The sequence below is a fragment of the Equus caballus genome, chromosome 8, assembly GCF_041296265.1.
Source record: "Equus caballus isolate H_3958 breed thoroughbred chromosome 8, TB-T2T, whole genome shotgun sequence".
NCBI classification, from domain to species: domain Eukaryota; kingdom Metazoa; phylum Chordata; class Mammalia; order Perissodactyla; family Equidae; genus Equus; species Equus caballus.
Window position 1 is genome coordinate 63,166,037 of NC_091691.1, and position 20,289 is coordinate 63,186,325.

The window sequence follows — 20,289 nt, forward strand, 5'->3', positions numbered from 1 at the left end:
AAGTTTTGCTATGCTTCCTTGGGTGTACTCTGCATATGGGTCGCTCAGGAGTTAATCTGGGCCTTGTGTGGTGGTTTATGTCATACTTCAGTTCTCAAAGACTTGGCCATGGTGTTTTGCATACATTCTTCACATTCATAGCTTGACAATGAATTCCATTCACACAAAGATTTAGGGGATCTCCTCTCTGGTATTTCCCTCACACCCTCTTTTTCCCAAGAGCCCCCCTTGTTTTCTGATTCTTCTAGCCTGAAAAATCTCAGTTCCTCCAGAGCTAGCCTTCTGCATCTTGCACAATTCCACGAGACTGGGGCCATCTTCAGGAAAATGTATTAGGAAAAAAGGGACAGAGATAGCAGTAACGGCATCTCACACGTGCTCTTAGGATGACATGGGCCCTTTTTTCTTCTCCCTGCTCTTTTGGCCAAAGATACAGGTTTTCCACTCAGCCTTTTAGGTTCCTCTCTGCCAGCAGTGCCACCACACAGCAGCAGTGGAGCTCCATGACTGGGGTTGCCCTCATGGTCAGGCTTTCAGTGAAAATAAGAGAAAAAAAGTGATTCTCTCACATTCTCCAGGTGGCAGGGTCCTTTTTTCTGGTCCTCTGGACAGAAAGAAGTTTTCCTTGTAATTTGTATTGTCTGCTCTCACCATTTAGTCTCTTCATGACTGGGAGTACCCTTCAATTAAATCCAGGAGATAAAAAGAAGCAAAAAAAAAAAAAAAAAACCCAGAAAACTCACCCCTTCTACTTTGCACTTATAGTTGACATCCATCCCCATTCAGCCTTTCATTGTTTGTTTTTCAGAGTTCTCAGGTAGTTGTATTTTATTGTCTCTTCAGTGTTTTCAGTGTAATCAGTGGAAAAGACAGTCCATAATGAGCTTACACCATTTTGGCCAGCGCCACAAGACCATATGATAGCTTTTTAGAAATAAAGAATCATAAGCCCTGCCATGACCCAGAATCCATTTTAACAAGATCTCCAGGTAACTGGTAAGCACATTAAAATATGAGATGTCCTGAGATGGTAGACAGGAACAAGATTCAAAATAGCTCTTGGAACACAGGAAGATTCATGTAAAGTCCTTCAATGAGGTTCAAAAAATCAATTCTAACACACAAACACACATTATTTTTTTTTTGGAAGATTAGCTGCCAATCCTCCTCTTTTTGCTGATGAAGACTGGCCCTGAGCTAACATCCATGCCCATCTTCCTCTACTTTATATGTAGGATGCCTACCATAACAAGGCTTGACAAGCAATATGTAGGTCCACACCTGGGATCCGAACCAGTGAGCCCTGGGCTGCTAAAGTGGAACATGCAAACTTAACCACTGAGCCACTGGGCCAGCCCCCACACACACATTTTTAAAGTACAAAGGTGGGGCCAGCCACGTGGCCTAGTGGTTAAGTTTGCAGGCTCCACTGCAGCTGCCCAGGGTTTGGCCGGTTCGAATCCTGCACATGGACATGGCATCACTCATTGAGCCATGCTGAGGCAGCATCCCACATGCCACAACTAGCAGGACCCATAACTAAGAATACACAACTATGTACTGGGGGGCTTTGGGGAGAGAGAGTAAAAATAAAAAGTCTTTAAAATAAATAAATAAATAAATAAATAAAGTACAAAGGCAATTATCATAATTCACTGTGAAGGGGAGCTTAAAAGAAAAAAATAAATAAAATGACACATCATATGGAAATGGTAAAGAAAATTATGGTACAGATAGTTGATTAGGTATTTGTGAAGCCATAAAAATAATTATCAGGACTATGTAGGACATCAGCATCATGGCACAGTGAGTTGTTCCCTTAAGTGTCTCTCCAACTTACAACCAAACAGACATTCATTAACCAACAGAGGATTCCCTACAAAGCACAATAGGACATCTGAGAGATCCACGCAGCCATACATCTGAAGGTGAGGGTACTGGATACCTGGGAGGAAATGCAAGGAGGTGAGGGGATCCCTTCTCCAACATGGCCGCAGAGATCTAGTTCGCAGGTCCTCACACAGCAGCCAGTGTGCAACTATAAGAAGAAGCAGGAGGCCAGGCAGGCCTGCACATGAATGCTTTTGCTTTCAGAGTTGCAGCTCCACCCAGGGGAATGCTCCACATTGAGTGTCACAGCTCAGCCACCACATGGGCATCACCACCAAGAACAGGAGCCCAGGTGAACATCCCATGAGTGCAGAGCAGGCCCACATGTGTGAAAGAAAGTGCCCCTCCCCTCCCACTTAGCACAACAGCTCAGCCGGTCCCAGCCAAGGCAGCAGTCCCACACCACATTGCCTGCATGTGTATGTGTCACCCACCAAGTAGCTGCAGCCAGTGGACAAAGAAGATGAGCCCTATCAGCAAAACTTCCAGCATACATGGCAGGTTCAGAAAACATAACTCCTGCGCCACCCCACAGCAGGGCAGGTGGAATCTGTGACCTGATACTACTACAAATGCCTCTGCAAAGGATCAGTTCATCAAACACCATGAAAAATTACAGCAATACTTCAGAGCAGAAGGAAAATGACAATCTTCAGAAACCAATCCTGAAGTCACAGAAATTTACTATCTAAATGACAGAGAATTCAAAAGTTATCATAAAGAAACAATGAGTTACAAGAAAACTCAGAAAGACAGTTCAGTGAACTCAAGAATAAAATTAATGAGCAGAAGGAATACTTCACCAAGAGATTGAAACTCTAAAAGAAAACCAAACAGAAATTCTAGAGATGAAGAACACAATAAATGAGAAAAAAAAAAATGTAAAAACCTGGAGTCCTTAAAAAACAGAGTTGACCTTATGGACGACAGAATTAGTTATTTAGAGGACAGAAATACAGAAAAGCTTCAGGTGGAGGGGGAGAAGAGAACAGACTTAAAAACAATGAACTTCTTCAAGAAATATCCAACTCAATTAGGAAAGGAAACACAAAGATTGTAAGTAGTCCAGCGGGAGAAGAGAGGGAGAAAGGAGCAGAGTTTGTTCAAAGAAATTATATCTGAGGACTTACCAAACCTGGGGAAAGAACCAGACTTACAGGTACATGAAAACAATAGAACATCTAATTACATCAAAGCAAAAGACCTTCTCCAAGGCATATTAACAGTAAAACTGGCAAAAGTCAATGACAAAGAAAAAATATTAAGAACAGCAAGGCAGAAGAGATAGGAACCCCTATCAGGCTTTCAGCAGATTTCTCAGTAAGAAATCTCACAGGCTAAGAGAGATTGGAATGATATATTAAAATACAGAAAGACAAAAACTTTCAGTCAAGAATACTCTCTCCAACAAACTACCCTTCAGATACAATGCAGAAATAAAAGATTTCTCCAATAAATAGGAGCTGAGGGAGTTCATTGCCACTAGACCTCCAATACAAGAAATGATCAAGGATGCCCTCATACCTGAAACAAAAAGGCAAAGGTTTACAAAGCCTTGAGCAAGGAGACAATTAGACAGAAAAAATCAGAAAATTGCAGCTCTCTATCAGAATAGGTTAGCAAACACTTAATTATAACATAAAAGATAATGGGAAGGAAAGCATCAAAAATAACTATAAACACTTTGATTTACTCACAAACTCACAATACAACACAGATCAATTTGTGACAATAATAACTCAGAAGAGGAAGGGGAAAGGGATTGAACCTTCTTAGGCTAATGGAGATAAGAGGCTATCAGAAAATGGACTGTCTCATCTATGAGATCTTTTACATAAACTTCATGGTAACCACTAAACAAAAAATCATAGCAGAGAGACAAATCACAAATAAAGAGAAATCCATCACAGGAAACAACAAAAACTGAAACACAGTGAGACATACAAAGGAAGAGAAATAATGGAGATATAGAACAACCAGAAAACAAGATATAAAATGGCAGTATTAAGCCCCCATATATCAATAATCACTCTAAATGTAAATGGATTGAATTCTCCAATCAAAAGACACAGAGTGGCTGGAAGGATTAAAAAACAAGCCAATATGCTGTCTCCAGGAAACACATTTCAGCTCTAAAGACAAACACAGGCTCAGAGTGAAGGGATAGAAGACAATACTCCAAGAGAACAGCAAACAAACAAAAGCAGGTTTTGCCATACTTACGTCAGGCAAAGCAGACTTCAAGATAAAAAAGGCAATGAAAGACAAAGAGGGGCAGTACATAATAATAAAAGGGACATTCCACCAAGAGGACATAAAAATTATGAATACATATGCACCTAACACAGGAGCACCAAAGTATAGAAAACAATTATTAACAGATCTAAAGAGAGAAATTAACAGCAACACAATAATAGTAGGAGACCTCAACACCCCACTTACATCAACGGATAGATTATCCCGAAGGAAAGTCAATGAGGAAATAGTGGATTTAAATGAAAAAGCAGACCAGATAGACTTAATAGATGTATATAGAACATTTCATCCAAAAACAGCAGAATAAAACATTCTTCTCAAGTGCACATGGAAGATTCTCAAAGATAGACCATATGTTGGGAAACAAGGAAATCTTCAATAAATTTAAGAAGACTGAAATCACATCAAGATTCTTTTCCAACCCCAGTGCTATGGAACTAGAAATCAACTACAAGAAAAAGCTGGGAAAGTCACAGATATGTGGAGACTAAACAATATGCTACTGAACAACCATTGGATCAATGAAGAAAGCAAAGGAGAGACAAAAAAATATCTAGAGACAAATGAAAATGAAAATACAACATACCAACTCTTATAGGATGCAGCTAAAATGGTTTTAAGAGGGAAATTCATAGCAGTACAGGCCTACCTCAACAAACAAGAAAAACCTCAAATAAGTCATCTTCAACTACACCTAACAGAACTAGAAGAAGAAAAACAAACAAAGCCCAAAGTCCGCAGGAGGGAAATAATAAAAATTACAGCAGAAGTAAATGAAATAGAGACCAAAAACACAGTAGAAAGGATCAATGAAACTAAGAGCTAGCTCTTTGAGAAGATAAACAAAATTGACAAGCCCTCAGCCAGACTCACTAATAAAAAAAGAGAGAAGGCTCAAATAAAATTAGAAATGAAGGAGGAGAAATAACAATGGATACCTTAGAAATACAAAGGATTATAAGAGAATACTATGAAAAACTATATGCCAACAAATTGGATAACCTAGAAGAAATGGATGGATTCATTTACTCATATAACCTCCCAAAACTGAATCAGGAAGAAATAGAGAATATGAATAGACCAATCACAAGTAAAGAGATTGAAACAGTAATCAAAAACCTCCCCCAGAAAAGAAGTCCAGGACTAGATGGTTTTTCTGGAGCATTCTACCAAACATTCAAAGAACATTTAATACCTATCCTTCTCAAACTATTTCAAAAAATTGAAGAAGATGGAATGCTTTCTCACTCATTCTATGAGACCAACATTACCTTGATACCAAAACCAGACAAGGACAACACAAAGAAGGAAAATTATAGGCCAATATCACTGATGAACATAGATGCAAAAATCCTTAACAAAATATTGGCAAACCTAATACAACAATACATTAAAAGTATCATATACCATGATCAAGTGGGATTTATACCAGGTATGCAGGGATGGTTCAACATTCTCAAATCAATGTGATATACCACATTAAAAAAATTAGGAATAAAAATCACATGATCATCTCAATAGTTGCAGAAAAAGCATTTAACAAGATCTAACATCCATTTATGATAAAAACTATCAACAAAATGGATACAGAAGGAAAGTACTTCAACATAATAAAGGCCATATATGACAAACCCACAGCCAACATCATACTCAATGGGGAAAAACTGAAAGCCATCCCTCTGAGAACAGTAACAAGACAAGGTTGCCTACTCTCACTACTCCTGCTCAACATAGTAATGGAGGTTTTGGCCAGAGCAATTAGTCAAGAAAAAGGAATAAAAGGTATCCAAATTGGAAAGGAAGAAGTGAAACTATTGCTGTTTGCGGTCAACATGATTCTAAATATAGAAAACCCTAAAGAATCCACCAGAAAACCATTAGAAATAATCAACAACTACAGCAAAGTTGCAGGGTACAAAATCAATTTACGAAAATCAGTTACATTTTTATACACTAAAAACAAACTAACATAAAGAGAACTCAAGAATACAATCCTGCTTACAACCACAGCAAAAAGAATGAAATATCTAGGAGTAAATTTAACCAGGGGGCCAGCCCCACGGCTGACTGGTTAAGTTCACACCCTCCACCTCGGTGGCCCAGGGTTTTGCTGGTTCAGATCCTGGGTGCAGACATGGCACCACTTGTTAGGCCATGCTCAGATGGCATCTCAAATGACACAACTAGAAGGACCCACAACTAAAATATACAACTATATAGTGGGAGGATTTGGGGAGAAAAAGAAGAAAAATAGCAAAAATAATTTAACCAGGGAAGTGAAAGACATACACTGAAAACTATAAGGCATTATTAAAAGAAATCAAAGAAGCTACAAAGAAATGGAAAGATATTCCATGTACAAACACCCTGGTCCAAAACTGGGCAGAGGATATGAACAGACATTTTTCCAAAGAAGAGATACAGATGGCCAACAGGCCCATGAATAGATATTTAACATGACTAATTATTAGGGAAATGCAAATCAAAACTACAAGTAGATATCATCCTACATCTGTCAGAACGGCTACAATTAACAAGACAACAAATGTTGGAGAGGATGTGGAGGAAACTGAACCTTCATCCACTGCTGGTGCAAATACAAACCAGTGCAGCCACTATAGAAAACAGTATGGAGATTTCTCAAAAAATTAAAAATATAAATACCATACAGTCCAGCTATCCCACTAGTAGATATTTATCCAGAGAACTTAAAATCAACAATTCAAAGAGATTTAAGCACCCCTATGTTCATTGTGGCATTATTCACAATAGCAACCCAAGTGCCCATCAACTGATGAATGGATAAAGAAGATGTCATATATATACATACAATGGAATACTACTCAGCCATAAAAAAACACAAAATCTTGGGGCCCACCCGGTGGTGCAGGAGTTAAGATCACAGGCTCCACTTCAGTGGCCCAGGGTTCACCAGTTCACATCCCAGGCTCAGACCTACACATCACCTATCAAGCCATGCTGTGGCAGGCATCCCATGTAAAAATAGAGGAAGATGGGCACGGATGTTAGCTCAGGGCTAATCTTCCGCAAAAAAATAAAAGATAAAATCGTCCCAACAACATGGATGGACCCTGAGGGTATGATGCTAAGTGAAATAAGCCAGACAAAGAAAGACAAACACTGCGTGATTTCACTCATATGTGGAAGATAAACAAACAGATAAAGAAAACAGATCATCAGAGAAGAAAGGCATTGGGGGTGGGCAAAAGGGGTAAAGAGACACATATATATGGTGACAGATAAAAATTAGACTATTGGTGGTGAGCACGATGCAGTCTATACATAAACTGATACATAATAATGTACACTTGAAATTACACAATTTTATAAACCATTATGACCTCAGTAAAATAATCAGAAAAAAACGTAAAAGAAAATACTATGTAGTAACATTGGGAAAATGTTGATGATAATTTTAAATGAAAAAGCACAATTCAAAATGATATTAAACTATTATTATAACTTTAAAGAGTATGCCAGGTACCATATTTTAGAAAATAATCAATTCAGAAGAAAGCAACCAGAATGTCAAGGAAAGTGGAAACCAAGAGAGAATGAGTGCCTGAAAGGGAGAATTCTAAGTGAGTCAGATTACAGTGGACCCTGTTTTGTTGCCTCCCTGGCATCCATTTTCCCCTCCCTTTCTCAATAGTTCTCCAATGTTTTTTTGGAGATCTCATGAGTGTATATAAATTGATTAGACATAGAGACTGTGAACTCAACCAGAACTCACAAGAGTTTATAATATAAAACCTAAAATTACTTAACTTATACTTAGAAACGTAACTTAAATATTCCCAACATTGGCAACAGTTCGAGCAGTGCGTTCTCTCTTTAGGCCAAGCCACGAAGGAACCCAAATAATCAAAAGGTGACCTGTTCAATGTGGATTTAAAGAGGATATAATAATACCAGGTGGTTAAGTTATGCCATCATACGCATCTGGGTGGAAACATTTTTGTCCACAGTAGCAATACCTTCAGGAAACTCTAAGTTCTTCTGTCATCACGACAGTATATTATTTTATCAGCACTGCTAATATGTGGATATTTAACTCATATTTCTACGGCTGACCAAACACCACTTCTTATAACATTCTTTCCATATTAACATATGAAGCTTAATTAAGTTCTTACACTTATTTTATCATTTTATGAAATATTTAAATCACAATTATAAAAGTAAATGAAACTAGCAAAAAAGGATGTGGGAAAAATACAACCAATAATATGCATACAACTCAATTTCATGTGCACAAAGTGCAAGCAACTGCAGGGTAGACTACTGTGAATGAGTCTGCCCACGCTCTGGGAATCAGTACGTTGTAGAGGGAAGAGAGAGTTTTGATTAATTCATTAGTCAGCGAGCTCCATTAAGAGCTCTTTTATTATATTTTCAAGCAAAATGCCATCTAGTTTTACAGCTTAGGAGCCATTCTGTCACTTTAAAGTGACTTTGAATATCACATATTGATTAACCGTGATTTTAAAGTTTAAACTCTATAGGGTTATCTTATTTCCCTTATTTGAAAATTCTAGGGGACATATTACTGTTATATACTATATATCAACAACAGTGCCATGAAAATTATCTAAAGGGCACTTATAACACCTATTTTATCAAGTAGAGAGCATTTATAATGGAATGGACATATGAATTGTTTATATGAGGACAGAGCTGATTTAAGAAAAAGTTTTTTCTCATTATAGTAGATAAGCATGCTCCCTCTGCTATCTTATTAATTATGAATTTGTAGATAAATCCTCCTTTAGTAGATAGTTCAAGGTAAATGTCATCCTACCCTTGTTCAAATTAATGCTAAATCTAAATTAACATATTCCAAATTAGTGAGACCAAACAAATCGTCAAATCAATTGTTTTGTAATGGTAGCTTTTATAGAGAAAAATGAATTAAAACAAACATAGCAAAACTCCTTTCCTGACCTCAAGTAAACCCCAACGAGCATGTAAACAGAGACTACTAAGAAAACAATGACCTATATTCGAAATTCAAACAAACCCTTGATATTAGATTTGAAAATCTCTTCTAATTAGGTCAATTGGTTAGAGCATGGTGCTAATATGACCAAGCTAGACATTAGATCCTCATATGTGCCACTTAGCTTTGCCCCATGTCCCTAGATTAAACCTCTAAAGCCCTCTAGCCATCTGGTAACTGCAGTTAGGTCCCCCCATAAGTGTCCTCCCCCACACTCCATTACCCTGGCACCCCAGCAAAAAAAAAGAAAACCAGTTCAAAAACATTGGCCAATCTTAATTCAATGACTACTACCTTTATACATAACGATCAGACCCAAATATTCAAATAATATGTTCTGAAAACACATTAAACTTTAGAGAGGAAGAAAAATAACTACTAACAACAAAACACCAGCTCTCTGCCTGTAAGACAGGTTATTCCTTCTTATAAGCAAAATTCACCTTCCAATTTGCTGAACTTATATTCTGAATTTCCTTCTCACCCTTCCATTTTCAACAGCTCCAAACACTTGAAAGATCTGTAATTGTGAGAACTACCACAAATGAATACTTGATTAAAGTTAGGAAGAGTGGGACATAAGAGCGTATCGAATAAACCTCAAACAGAGAGAAAAGAAGAAAATCAAAATAAAGATTTTCCCTTCTCAACACAGAGAGGGGAAAATGATTTCCAGTTCCCACTTGTATATTAACAAAAGAAGAAGATCTACCTATTAATGTTATTTTCTATATTCTACTCCCAAATGTTAGGCAGGCCTTCTTTAAAATACATAATGTTATATTGAAATAATTATTTAAAAATAAAATTATAGAATGGTTATGTCTAATGAATGAGAATGAATGTTATTTCTGTTGTATTTGCTTCTGTGTGTTATTTTCAAAAATACTTAAACATACATTAATATAATCATGTGAATAATACTCTCTTTTGATATGTATACTCTTCTGTCTCCATGAAAAACCTTAAACAGTAAGCCATCTCATATTCTATCGAGGAGATAGATGGAATACAATGAAATAAAAAATGTTTAAAGATAAAAAGATTCAGAGAAAAATCAAATAGATATATGGGTATATATACATATATATATATATATATTACTAGCAATATGCATATTCCTAATGCAAGCCATCATTAACTATTTCAAATGATCTGTATATTTTACTAAATTATGTACCATCTCATCACAAACTATAAGAACGGCAACACATTAGGCATTACGTGGAAAGAATATTTAAATTATTCCCAGCTGAATCTTAAACCAGAAATAATCTTAGCCAAATATGCTTTTTAAAAGTTGACTTGTTTTAACTGCACAAATGCTTTTGGGAAATTTTACACCAAAGAACTATATGTTAGTTTTCTTTTGCTGTCTAACTGCATTTGGGTGGTTTAAAACTTCACACACTTAGTATCTCACAATTTCTGTGGGTCAGAAGCCCAGCACATTTTAACTGGGTCGTCTGCGCATGTTCTCGTGAAGCTGAAATCAAGGTGTTGGCCAGCTGCAACCTCATTTGGAAGCCCAACTACGGAAATATCCACTTCCAAGCTTTGGTTGTGGGTAGAATTCATTCCCCTGCGGTTGTAGGATTTAGGACCCCATTGTTTTGCTAGCTGTTGGCAAAGCATGCTCTCAGCTTCAAGAGGTTGCTGTCATCTCTTAACCACATTGTCCCCTCCATCTCAGCGATAGAGAACCTCCCTCACACTGAATCCATCTCAGGCTGTGAAACTCTCTACTTCTTCTGCTAGGAGCCAGGAGGAAAAAATTCTCTGCTTTTAAAAGACTAACATGATTAAGTCACACCCATTTGAAAGAGCCGCCTTTGTTAAAGTCAACTGTCCCACATAACGTAATATAACTATGGGAGTGACAGCTCATCATATTCACAGGTTTCACCCACACTCAAAGGGGAGGGAATTAAACAAGTGTGAGAGTCATTTGGGAGTCATCTTAGAATCCTGCCTACCACAGTGTTCAAGAATTGAAGAATCATAGTGAAGACCCTTAGTGGCACAGAAAGGCATGTGGCTATAAAATCAAAGAAAAATGAGCAAGAAACAACTTGGAGTAAGATTAAGAATATTGCCTTAAAGAACAAACTCCATGTTTCAAAAAATATTTGAAACATTAACTTTACTGTGTAAAGGTCTGTGCTTGAATAAGTATTCTGTATAGAAATCTCCACTTGGGTTTTTAGGATTTCCTGGGAAGTCTTTGTAGCCGTGGATGTAGTAACAACTAGGAGGTCAACAATTATTTCTCCTCAGCTCCAAAAAGAAAAACACCTATTTATTATAAGCCGACATCCATATTCCTTTTAGGTGCCTTTAAATCTATTCTGTCTTAAGTTTCAGAGAATCCTATTTTTAACATTTTATTGGAATTAATAAAGTCGGAGATTTGTATAGCATGATTCAATTACACCGCAACATCAAGCTATTGAATTACATTGATTTACCGCTTGATAATTTGATTTTAATACCTGTATAATATTTATTTATAACTATAATATTTCAAACAATATATTGAGTCAAAGGAACTATTTAACTTTTATTCTTTACTCATCTGATTTATATTCTGCAACATAAACCACTATGATACATCAAGTCCCCACCTATATGACCTAAATCATGACATCTCTGCTCAAATACTTTTGATAGCTGCCATTCCCTACAGAATGAAGTCCAAACTTTTTAACATGGCATTCAAGGCTTCTCATAATTTGGCCCCAGCCTATTTTTCCAACTTCATCTTCCACTGCACCCTACACTTCAGCTGTTCTTGACTGCACACCACCTCCTGAACATGCCTTTGATGAAATAATCTCTTCCCTCATACCAACACCAAACGTGTCTAATTGTTTTATGAAGGTTATGGACTTGTATGGCTAAGATATAATTCTAATGTTGTGTCAGTTAAGTACAGGGCCAACCCCTGTAATAGCAGAGGCGATATTTTAGCTGAAGTGTAAGGTCTTAACCACAATGTACTACTGTGAGGGAATACTGTACCATGGATTACAGTAATTGTCTCTGAGTTGGTAGATGCAGACCCCAGGAAATGCATGAGATGACCTATTGAGGTGAAGAAGAAAATATTAAAACTTATATTTATATGTATTTTAATCTCAGCCCTGTATACTTACATTTTTAAATATGTTTTATAGTGTGTTAAGTGTTGATATAGTAGTATATCTATGTAATTTATAAAAATTACATATTGGGAGAATATTCAATTTTTTTAACAATTGCAGTGCATTATTTAAAAAGTCTGGAGAACAAAGCTAGACTTTGGAATCCAACTGAAATAGTTTCTCATCCCAACTCTAACACTTTGAAACTGTGTGACTTTAGAAAGTCACCTTAACTTAAACCACAATTTTCTCAAGTGTGTCATAAAAAGCATTAATACCATAGGACTATTAGGAACATTAAAGGGGACATTTTGCTTAAACGTATTAGCCAAATCCTTAACCTATAGTTAGAACTTGATAAATGTAAGGCATTATTATAACATTATTATTAATTGTGTTACATTCAGTACTTGCATTGCCTAAAGAAGAAGTATGCTCATTGAAGAGCTCTAGATGACAAACAAAGTCACCCATTTCTTAGCCTTAAGAAGTGTTCACCCTTGTGCAGTGTTGGTGGGACTATAAAATGTTGCAATTGCTCCTGAAAACAATGTGGAAGTTCCTCAAAAAATTAAAAATAGAACTACCATATGAGCCAGCAATCCCACTTGTGTGTGCATTGAAGGCAGAGCCTTGAAGGGATATTTGCACACCCATGTTCCTAACAGCACTATTCACAATAGGCAAGAGGTAGAAGCAACCATGTGTCCATTAACAGATGAAGGATAAACAAAACATGGTATCTACATACAATGGCTTATTATTCAGCCTTAAAAAGGAAGGAAATCCTGTCAAACTCTATAACATGGATGAATCTTGAGGATATTATGCTAACTGAAATAAGTCAGTGATAAAAAGACAAATACTGTATGATTCCACTTACATGAGGTCTCTAAAGTAGTCATATTCATAGAAACAGAATGTAGAGTGGTGGTTACCAGGGGCTGGAGGGAGAGGGGAAAAGTGGGAGTTGTTGTCTAATGGGTAGAGTGTCAGTTTTACAATATGAAAAAGTTGTGGAGATCTGTTGTACAACAATGTGTATATACTTATTACTATTGAACTGTAAACTTAAAATGGTTAACATGTTAAATTGTATTTTTTAACTTCAATTTAAATAAATAAATAATTTTTTTTTAAGTGTCCAAAATGGCTATGGAACTAGCTGTTGTGTGGTCGTAAATGAGAAGGTCTCACTATGTGGTATCAGGCTGGGAAGAAATTTTCTTTTATTTCATTAATACTGAGCACCAAAGATGCCTCACACATTATTCCAGGCATTGGAGATCAAATCCCTTTGTTCAAAACAGGTTTTAGGAGAATTACCAAATTACCAAGCAATGGGTATATTGTGGGTATGATAATGGTAAGAATATGATGAATTCAAGAGATATTAAGTTGGTAGAATCAACAGTATTCTGTTGAGTATTGACTATAAGGAGGGAGAAAAAGGGAGAAATCAAGAATGTGACACAGATTTTGGGCTTGGATAGGTGAGCAAACTGTATTGCCATCCATGGAGAAAAGAAATTTTTTAAAAAGGAGGTGTCAGCTTGAAGGACCTAGGATGGGGCAATGGATGAAAGAAAAAACCATTTTTGTACACGCTCAGTTTGAGGTGCTTGGGGATATCTTGGTGAAAACATCTGAAACCCCAAAATACAAAGCTGAACCTCAGAAGATATGCGTTAAGTCGCCAGAACATAGACACACCTGAAGCCATGGACATGAGTGCAATTACTCAATGAGAAAAGGAATTCAAAGCATATGTTCGTGAAATTATTTAATTTCAAGGATAAAAAGGTAAACAATTGATGAAATCTGGAAAAACAGGTGTGGGTTAGAATTTTACAGAGCAAATACAATATTTACAATGTTCTGGTGGAAAGACTGAAACAAAGGTGAACAAAGGCAAAGGACAAATATTTTCAGTTGCACGCAAACTTCAGAGAATAGAACACATGAACCTTTCTTTAGGAAAAAGAAAACGATGATCAGGAATTATAGCTCATCAAGTGAAGAATGAAATAAAAAAATTCAAAAGTAAAGAAGACCAGGGAAAATGATGATGATAAGCACTTAAATATGACAAAGGAAAAACAATTGTGACAACCAAATTATGTACTATAACATAAATATAAAAAACCTTGACAATGAAAACAATTATAATATATGATATAATGAATAAATACCATAAAATATATAATTATATTATAATGAATGTACTATAATATAAACAGATGTAACAAGGTGAGAAGAAGTGAAATCTACCATTGAGAAAGTCAATAATATGTACAAAATTGAAATCTGTAGTTGAAAAACTAAATGTAATTCAATCTCCTAACGTTCTTCTTAATCTTTTCTATTAACTTCAAGAATAAATACCTCTAAGCAGAAGCACTTATCTATTAGCAATTTTTTGAATTTATGTATTTCTTTTTCTTTTGTTACATTTTGGTAAAATTATATTTTATTCTTCTTACTTAAATTAGCATCTAATTATCATTCCAGTTTTGGAAAATTCTTTCTGCCTGTCCATATCAATCATTGTATCAATCAATCATTACATCTAATCTTCTTTTGTATATATGTTTAGAGAGACATCGATAATGATGCTGATAATTACCTAATGGTGGTTAGATCTGGGTGGAGATTTAGCATGACTTTTTAATATTTTTCTTTCATTTTCACTTAGATTTTTTAAATAAAGAGAATACATCACTTTTACAAAAACAAAGTCATTTTATTTTCTAAAAATGGAGTATGTTGGATAAATAGCTGAATAATACAACCATACGTATATGTAGCTTGTATTTTAACTCATTGTTGCAGTGTGATTCTGAGTTCATAACATACAGCTCACTATAATTGCATCATGGTGCTCTTGCTTAGAACAGCTTCTTTCTTTGAGCATTTACTATGTGCCAGGCATATGCTACATATGCTTATGAATTATGGTTATTATTAATTCTTATCCAAAACTAGTTAGGCAAGTATTATTACTGACATTTACAAGAGGAAACTGCATCTTTAGTTAAGAAACTTTCCCTAACTCCCAGTTCCAGTAAGTGTCAAATCTAAGATTTAAATCTTGCACTGTGCCATGTTTCCTGGCATCTATGCTATCCATGAAGTTTATTTTATCCTGTTATCCCAGAATTATGAAAATGGATGTAACCTAAAACATACTAGATTCTCTTTCATCCTTCCCAGTTAGATATAAAAAGTCTTAGCACATACAACAGCTATTAGGGCAAGGTCTTATCTTGACATGGGATCGAAACACTTGGAAGTTCTGCTGCCATAGCTATCTTTTGCTTCATCTCTCCTCTCTCCTATGCAGAAAGTCTAGAGTGTCAAATCTTGAGAAGTAGAATCTCAGCTGGCTCAGGTTTACAGAGGGAGGATACGTGGGTGCCGAATCTTGCCCCTCACCCCCAATGTGGTTACTAATAAGACAGGGAAGAACAAGCGGAAAAGTTACAAGTTGGTATATTAGGAAATAAGTGTGGGACAGTCTTCACGGTTCCTCCTCAGATTCAGGGGAGTTATCTACATAAGCCTCTTGCCTCATGCCCGACTGACCTCGTAAAGGTACCCATGCTTCCCTGAGAGCCGTACATGGGCACTGCGCTAGGGACTTGCCATAGATGATTTATTCCTGAAAACCACTCACGAGGAACCCCTAAAGTCAATTAATAAGGCACGTTGCCTAGATCCATACTTGGGATCTATTTGATCCCAAAGACCTATGCTATAGAGTCTCCCAAAATACTTGAATGAAGAGAAAAACACATTGGTTATGGACAGCAATGCCCAGTGCAGAAGTATAGAAGGTAAACAAAAATTTGCTTATATCTCAGTGACTACTATTATAATTTGTCTCTGTGTCAGAGATACAGAATATCATAACATACAGTTGGCATGTTCCTCAGCTTTGTTTTCTGGAATTTCTGTAGCAAATTCCAGGTCAAGGCCTAATATATGTGATGTGTGCCTTAGGCATGAAGTTAGACCAGGCAGAAATGTATACACACTCCTTATGAGGCATTATTTCCTTCACTCTGATGTGGCATAAAGAATTTATAACTAAAATCATAGTCAGAGAACTAAAAAAACAGTAACTATTTGTGAGCCAGTCTATGAATATTCATTCTAATCACTGTACAGTAATCAATGAGTAGTATACACAGCAGGAACAATGTGGAATCTGAGCCTACAGATTGCAGAAATGAATAAATCATTTTTTAAATGACATAACTATAGATAATGTATTTTTCCTTCTTGATGAAAATTTATTTCATGCTACCTAGTGGAATAAATATAAGGAAAAAAATACACCAAAGGCAAAAATTAGACCTCAGTGTCTCTTCCTACAAATACAGATCAAGAAAAGCATTACTCACATTATTCAATTACACAGTTGAGACAGTCATTACCTCGTTTGCTTAAGACTGAAAGAGGAACAAAAATGTGACTTTACCAAATTTCCAGATATTTTACTCAATACAGTGGGCTTTCTAAAAATACACAATAATGCTTTAATCATATTATTAATGGAAAGGTTTAATGAGTTTTCTGGTTATTTTCTAAGTTTACCTTTCATAATATCAAGTGGTATAATGGGTTTGGGTAGGTAAAATCGTAAGGGTGATATTTCAACTAACTGATGCCAGGAAACAAAAATGTCAATCAGGATCAAAAGCTTCTAGAAACAAACTAAACTAGAACTCTCAAAGACATAAAATAGAGTAACCATATTAATGCTAATTTCAAATGATCACTGATTAAACATATGTGGTTAATGTCAGACATTTGCTGTGTCTTTTTCAGAACTGTTTTAAATTATTCATGATTTCTTTCTTCTAAATTCCTGACACCTTCAATGAAAGAACATATAAAAATAATCGCGGTAGCAGAAAAAAACTTAGATGTGATTCTCAACAAACTGTATATGTGTGTACACATACACGTGCGTGCTTGTGCGCACACACACGCGCGCAGGTCCCACTCTAGACCTAAAATGGCTGAGTTGCAGGACGTTGTTGCTTAGTGAGCAAAGAGTATCTCCACGGCCACAGAGTAATCTAAACAGTGACAGATATGTCCCCTCAGCTTTAGGCATGGCCAGGACAAATATTAAAAGGCATGTTTATCTTTTCCAGTATTTTACATTTTTATTTTAAGTCAGTTGTCACTTGCTTGATTTTATCATCAGTTAAGTGTAGGCTTTAGGGGAAAGCGTATTTGCAAAGCTACATCTATTCTTTTAGGAAAATAAGAGGGAGAACCACGCTTCTTTCAGACTAAAAATCCTGTTTCAATTAAGTCTATGTGTTCTAGTACGACCTCCCAGTTGCTATCAGTCTCCCTTTCTTTCACTAAACACAAGTAGTTAATTAGCCCCAGCCTGTCCTCTCCCCTTCCCTCTTTCCCTTTTTGCAGTGTAATGATGTCTAATTATCAGCAGCAGTGGGTTAATGCAACATCAGGTGCAAATCTCTCTCACTGACAGCACAGCCAGCCGCAAACAAACCTCAAATAGCTAGAATGATTGTTAGTCTATTTGAAAATGCCAAATTCATTACTTTATTTCAACCAATATATGCCTTTAAAGCAAAAAAGAAAATGTGTTTCTTTGTCTTTCGGGTGATTGTACTCTTGCTATTTTACAGAAAAATCCACATATTTTAAAGGAAGAGATCATTTGAGATGTGGGGAAACACATGATAAGAGATCTTTTATTTATTTTTTAACTCATTGAAATGATGATTGGCTGTCTCTCAGAGAAGGAGGAGCCTATAATTCTAAGTCAGGAGCAGCATAAAAATTTCATAAAGAGCAATAGAAGAGCTCATGAATTAAAAACCTCTTCAACATTTCAAAACAGGCTTGAATGAAGAGCGGGGCTCTTAAATACTACGTGGAAACCATTATCTAAGGATATCACCTGATGGATTACATTTTCTCTCATAAATATATGGAATCTTTCCGGAAAAGAGAAACGTGTTACTTTATTATTAACCCGGGAGTTGTTATTCTAGATTAGATGTTTCAGCAGTAATTCTTTCACAATTTTGCATTAATTTTTGAATGGAAATACAGGTATCTGAACATGTGGATGCTGGTTTGAATTACTGGCATCCATGTTTATCTTAGTGCCTCTCTAACTATTACAGAGTTTATGTTATTTAGAATTTTTAATCGTGTTAAAAGGGCACATCTGCTTATACATATAGTGGCTGAAACCAAATCCACGCAGGTATAAACTCATTGTACCAATACACAAGTGAAGCTATCTGACAAGTAACAGAGGGACATAAGTTTAACATAAAAGGAACAAAAAAACTTCCCAGGTAGCAATTTTTTAACATATACAATATTGTTAAATATTTAGGTAAATATATCTTAAACGATTATTTTATTCATTCAATTAGCCCAGTACTGCCCAAAGGAAAATACATTCTCATGTTTTGAATTCTAATTTACTTTATCTAACAATAAGTTATTTTTTTAAATCAGGTTCTTAATATTACTCCCAATACACATGAATCAAAGTCCTTCATTCTTTGCAACAGACTTCTGGCTCATCCAGATGTAAATAACCTCAGTTCTAATCCATGCCCATCTAGTCCTCATTATTTAGTTAAACAAGACAGTAATCTCACCATTGTCTTTAGCAATGCCACATGTTAAAGGAGAAGGCTGCATTTATAGATCTATCTCCTAGAAGCCTTTCAACAAGAGTACATTTATTAAAAAACAACTGAACTTTTATGTGTGTTTCCACTTTACCTTTATTTCCATTTCCCATTTCCCATATAAATTCCAAAATAAATATACTTCCTTCAAACCACAAATCTCGGAAAACCATAAACTGTTTTCCAAACCTACACGAGTCCTCCAAATAATCCTTTGAAAAATCTTTCATGCACATATTTCCAATTTAATATACCTCCGTTTGAGATAGAAGAATACATCTTTCAAGACATCTCCTTTCTAGCATCCTCCAGGAATTCTGCACGAGAAACAGTTGCCAGTAAGGGAGGGAGGAAAAGGAGCAAATGCTCAAGAAACCCCAAAGCGAGGCAAAAATGCAAAGGATGTCAGGTACCCTCCCCTCCACCCTACTCCAGGCAAGTACCCACCGTAGCGTGATGAAGAATGAGGTGTTACAGATCTGATCTGCACTCCTACTTGTAGCCCACACTTCCCATCTCCTTAAAAAGGAAACTGACGCTGCTGCCTCTCCCCAGCCTCACAGGCTTCTGCCGTGTGAGGCTGAGATATACTGGGCTCTCAATGTCAGTACCTCGCAGCGCCTGGGCTTAGAGCTTTGTGGCCATGAGACTAGAGCCATCCCAGAACGAGGAACAAATACGTACACCATTTGCGCCCAAATCCATCTCTCTTTGTTGTTCATCATGTAGCTACGGCTTTATTTGTGAAAGGGAGTAGTCAGGAAGGGAATGGGGGGCGGGGAGGAGGAATCTCCAGGACCTTATCTACAATCTAAATAGTCGTGGCAAGATCTCTGGGAATGATCAAGGCGATCGGACAGCCCGGTGTCTCCCAGGCGGCGGTCTAACAATAAAACCTGACAGTGTCCGGGGGAAAACCCCACATCCGTGGCTAGCAGCACAATCGGGCTTTGTGCCAATAGGGAGACACTGTAGACTATCGATCAGAATCGTCTATTATCAGAGCGTGCGGCTGGGGTCCCGGCGTGGCCTTTATGCGCGGTGGTGGCGGCGGCGGGACACGCGCCAGGCGCTCAGCGAAGGACATGGGACAATGGCCCAGCCCGAGGACGCGGGACGCCGCCCGACCCGGGGATGGAAGCTCCAGCAGCGTGTCCGGGAGCCAGGAGGCGAGGGAGGGCAGCGGGCTCTGGAGGTGCGCTGCCGCTTTAAAATAAAGGACCACAAAGATTCCGCGGTGGGGGAAACGCGCCTGGCTAATGCGAGTGGGGACGACTTG

The 20,289-nt window shown here is 37.0% G+C and overlaps 1 protein-coding gene across 8 annotated transcripts in view; it reads right to left on the reverse strand.

Moving 5' to 3' along the window:
• The window catches only part of NOL4 (nucleolar protein 4), a 364,258-nt gene that overhangs the window by 341,881 nt on the left and 2,088 nt on the right, over positions 1–20,289 (reverse strand). Inside the window, exon 1 of one of the 8 annotated variants that reach the window (XM_070275619.1) lies at positions 19,458–19,723. The exons of 3 other annotated variants lie outside the window; for them this stretch is intronic. Coding sequence is in view for 1 of the 5 variants with exons in the window: in XM_023647626.2 (XP_023503394.2) it covers positions 19,265–19,315 (51 nt within the window). In the remaining 4 variants the exon portion in view is untranslated. Of the gene's footprint in view, positions 1–19,264; positions 19,431–19,457; positions 19,724–20,289 lie in introns of those variants that run through there. 4 more of the 8 variants (XM_023647627.2, XM_070275617.1, XM_023647626.2 and 1 more) reach the window with 4 other exon arrangements.